Genomic DNA, 5,000 nt, shown 5'->3' on the forward strand with positions numbered 1-5,000 from the left:
TGTGTGTCTCATTTAAACCTGAAATGAACCACACTCTACAGAGTCTACAGTACTGATGACTGAGGCAGAGATTATCAATACAACTATCTGTGTGTGTGTGTGTGTGTGTGCGCGCGCACGCCACTCTCTCTCAATCAAACAGAAACTAACTAACTCTATCTCTGTTGCTTGATTTTCCTCTTGCACTCTTCATTCTGTTTTATTTAGAATGTTGCATCTTTTATTAAAAAAAGATGTGTGCCATACATACCCGCGCACACACACACACACACACACACGCGCACACACACACACACACACACACACACACACACACACACACACACACACACACACGCACACACACACACACACACACACACACACACACACACACACACAGACATACCCCAATCACACACACACGCACACGCACCACACACACACACACCGCGCACACACACACACACACACACACACACACACACACACACACACACACACACACACACACACACACATTTTAGTTGATGAGGCTGCGTGTCCTGACCTGGTGGACACTCTGGCGCCCCCTCTGGCCCGAGATGAGTTTGTCACTAAAAGCTTTTCTGTGTCATGAGGAGGCTGAACGTGTGTAACAAGCGTTACAGAGGTAGACTAAAACACTAGGAGACACACATTCAATGAAGCAGAAGGAAGAGCGGTGTGTAAACATCGGAATTGCATCTCAAAAGTGAAACAAAAAAGGCTGAGAATAAATAGCAACAATCATGGTTCTTTTCCAAAACCATCAGTTTGGGAACGGGCTGGCAAAAAGGATGGGCGTGTGTTGTTTACATTAAAGCAGATATAAGAGTTTATCATCTTAACCAGCCATTACTTACCATTGTGGTTTCAGCGATGGAGCCAAAACTGTTGATAAAAATATTGCAGGTGACATTTACAGGAGGACCTGCAGAGGAAGAGAGAGAGGGAGAAGGAGAGAGGGAGAATGTGAGAGAGAGAGGATGAGAGAGAAAGAGAAATTTCAGATCACTTTTAATTAACTTTTTAATGCCATTGTACCGGGACAAAGCGAAGATAAGAAGGCAAATGGTTGGTGTGTGAGAGAAAGTGTGTTTGGAGTGAGGAAATGTGTATGCGTTTGAATTTAAAGAGTGTGTATGTGTGTGTGTGTGTGTGTGTGTGTGTGTGTGTGTTTGTTTATCTGTAAAAACAGCACGGCACAAACAACAGCCGACCCTGCAGGTTAATGACTGTAGGGGAGGAAGCAGAGAAAAATAAGGTGGGAGTCACAGTGAAGCACACACTCACACGCAGCCAAACACGCACACACGCACGCACACATACGCAGCCACGCGCGCACAGCGCTCGGCCCAACACTTACTCCATCGTGACACAGACGGGGCGACAAAAGGAAGAGGAGTAGGCGGAGGAAGAAAAGCCAACCTATTCATACAACAGAGAAGCAGTTCCCTTCTCCCAGGAGAAGTAGCCATGGTTGTAGGCTTAGCATCACCCCTCCAGAACCATCACCCCCCCCCCCCCCTCTCCAGCCTGTGCTCCGCACCCTGTCAACCCCACCTAACTCAAGCTTCTGACTTCAGTTACTCAGAATCGACCCTTGAGAACGGTCCGACCATTAGGAGTACTGTCACATTCCCTGGCGCTCGCTATGAACTAGGTGGATCGAATTACAGACGACATGCTGCAAAACCACATGTGAACCGGCGCCATTGTTCAATACGTGTAGTGCACGTTCACAATCCCATTTGATATTCAGTGACCGAAATGAAGTATAATTTGTGAGGCCCATTCTGAAAAAAAGTTCTAAATATGCGCCAACATATGCATATGCGCCACACTGCCACGCTGCCACGCTGATCCAAACACCGATGAGGCCCTCTGCGGAGTCACGGACAGACCCTTGAGGGCTGGCACAGAGCCGGTTCGGACCGGTCGGTTGAAGCGATAAATGATGCGTTGCGGCTCGTAGCGTCTCCAACCTGTTGTTCTGGCGGGGGTGAGGAATATGGATCCCCTCCCCTCTCTGCCTCTCCCTCTCTGTCCGTCCGGCTTCCAGGAAACGCCGCAGTCAGCCAGGGTCGAGACACGACGCAGGTCCCTCCTTTTACCACATTGCTGTAATTTCATCAATTCTGAAAATGGAGCTATCGAAAAGATGTCACTTCTGACATTTATCCCGGAGAAGAGGCATTGATCAGTTGGTCTTGGACAGCCGCAGATCTGTGGAGCATTGAGCCACCTCGTGTCCAGACTCTTTTCCCAGAATGCAACAGTTGTTGTTGTCGTTGTTGAAAGAACACTGAAGAACAGGGTTGCAGAGGATACAATATTGTGCAGTGATTGAATACATGGTCCCCTATGGATCCCACTGGATGCTGGCATGTCATATCTAAAGAGCTCTTAATGAGACAATGTTACCTCTGGGAATTTCCCACAATGCATTGTAATATGTGGTGAAACATCATTGGTCAAACCTTATTTGAGTTGTCACATGATTGGCTGCAGCCCCTAATGGCAGTTCACATCAGGAATTCATGAAGATAAGCTGAGTTGATGAGTTGGTATACATTATTAATCTCCAACAGAGAAATTCTTTACGTATACGCTTTAACATTGAGTGTTTAATGATTAAAGACTATGATTGATTATGTTTACTGCGGTGAGGGATAAAACTGGAAGCTAAAATAATGTGTGTGTGTGTGTGTGTGTGTGTGTGTGTGTGTGTGTGTGTGTGTGTGTGTGTGTGTGTGTGTGTGTGTGCATGTGAGAGTGTGTGTGTGTCTGTGTGTGTGTGTGTATGTGTGTGTGTGTGTGTGTGTGTGTGTGTGGGCGTGTGAGCGCGCGCATGCGCGCGCGCGCGTGTGTGTGTGTGTGTGTGTGTGTCGTGATGTACGGTTGTCACACTGTCGGCATTCCCAGATGGTCGGCACTTCTGACAGTTACAACCACAATCTAGCTGAGGTCAAACAGCACTACACGCGATACACACACACACACACACACAAATATATACATACAAATATATACATACTTAAAAAAACCTCCATGCAAACATGTGGAGACAAACAAACTATTTATCGTTGCTAGCTTAACCAGCTTTTTAATTCCGGTAGCTTTGGGCCAACAGGGAATGAAGGAAGGGGGTCTGGATTATTTTGATGGCCAATTACTCTCGTTGTCATAGCTTCAACACTGCCAGAGGCCACTCCAACACACACAACACACACACACACACACACAAACACACACGCATACACATACATTAAATGACACACACTCAATGACAGGCTCACTCATACATACACACTTACACAGTCGCTCAAACACACACGCACACACACACACGCACACACGCACACACACACACACACACACTAAGAGCATGTAAACCTGGTTTAGTTGTGCAAATTGGGCAAGAAGACAAGGTTGTGGGGCGCTGGGCGGAGGGGGGGGGGGGGGGATCATTATGGGCTGGCCCCAGGGCCCTCCAGTGACTTACGAACTCTGCCCCTAATGACTGATTACTCACGGGATGGCATGAGGGCTCTCCACCACGGCAGCCCTGCAGCCGCGGAACACGCATCCCGCCTCCCGCAGTCATTAAGTCGACCAACCTCCCCACTTGGGAATGGCTATTTCTTATTCATTCAGTCACGTGAGTATTAGACGTAACCTTACTTTGTATAAATAGGCACTATGTTAGGCACGAGATGTGTGTGTGTGTGGTGGGGGGGGGGGGGGGGGTCCTCCCATCTCCCACTGTGTATTTTTTCACTCTAAGTCGCATTGTATAGAAGCCTCTGCTAAATAACCAAATAGTAAATAGTTATACAGGTAAAACTGTATTTTAATATCTCAGAAGACTGTCTGTGTTTTCCTGTGCTAGGAAATACCACAACTTCCCAAGTGTTGAGTGCATGAGTGTCTCTCCGTGGCCTCATCAGCAGATTTCACCCTAACAACTTCGTTGGATTAAGAGAATAAACACTTAAAGTTAGCTGGAGGTTCAGAACCATCTGTAGCGAGTCGTGAAATTGTTACACTTTTAATGCAGCAGAAAGCTTCGGAGTGTACCAGCGCTCAGCACAGCCATGCTATGTATGGTACTCTGCTGTGCTAGGCACGGCCTCTCTTCTTGTGTCTCAGCAATGTGACCCAGCCAGAGTATTCCAACACATATTCTCCACAAAGCCTCACAGTCCAAGCCGCTTTGGGAGGAGTCTCGGGGCAATCCGGGTATAACTATCAAATATTCTACAACATACAACTGAGTGTTTGAACCCAGGTTGATCTAGAGAAGAGGATCTGTTGCCTCTATGGGACATTGGGCTGTTGGTCGAGGGAAAGGGACGGAGGGATGGAGAAGATGGCTGATATTCTCATTCACTGCGTAGTGGCTTGTGCGCATCGCTGAGCAGGAAGTTAATATCCTCCTCCCACCCCTCCTCTCCTCTCCTTCCCTCCTTTCTCCATAGCGCAGTTCATTTCATTTCTATTTAATAGCCATCCAGTTGCGGAGAATGAGAGATGGAGGGAAAGAGCTTTATAGCTTTCCAATAAAGATAGAGAAGATTGGTATGCAACAGGAAAAACAGGTGAAATAGTGAGGGAGCGAGAGAGAGGGGCAGAGAGAGAGAGAGAGAGAGAGAGAGAGAGAGAGAGAGAGAGGGGCAGAGAGAGAGTGGGGGAGAGAAATGGAATGAGAAAGAGAGGGGGGGAGAGAGAGAGACAGAGAGAGACAGAGAGAGAGAGAGACAGAGAGAGACAGAGAGAGACGGAGGGAGCAATAGGGGGCGAGGCAGGATAGAGAGAGAGAGTAGAGATAGAGAGAGGGAACAGGAAAGAGGAAAAGGAACAGCTTGTTAACTGTCAGAGAAGTCAGAGCTGACGGCGTGAGTCACAGGCTACTGTAGCCGCACAGTGTTTACGCCAAACAGTCTGACAGCCGCTAGCGTAGAGCACACACATGCACACACGCATAAAAAATGAAACAT

General features: G+C 47.7%; 1 protein-coding gene across 1 annotated transcript in view; it reads right to left on the minus strand.

Moving 5' to 3' along the window:
* glra1 (glycine receptor, alpha 1) overlaps positions 1-5,000 on the minus strand; it is a gene marked incomplete at both ends in the record, with an annotated part of 60,585 nt that overhangs the window by 22,611 nt on the left and 32,974 nt on the right. Inside the window, 1 exon segment of the mRNA XM_084469173.1 lies at positions 864-931. Within this exon segment, the coding sequence (XP_084325299.1) occupies positions 864-931 (68 nt within the window).

This window comes from Micromesistius poutassou, assembly GCF_964030765.1.
Source record: "Micromesistius poutassou genome assembly, chromosome: 6".
Taxonomy (NCBI): Eukaryota; Metazoa; Chordata; class Actinopteri; order Gadiformes; family Gadidae; genus Micromesistius; species Micromesistius poutassou.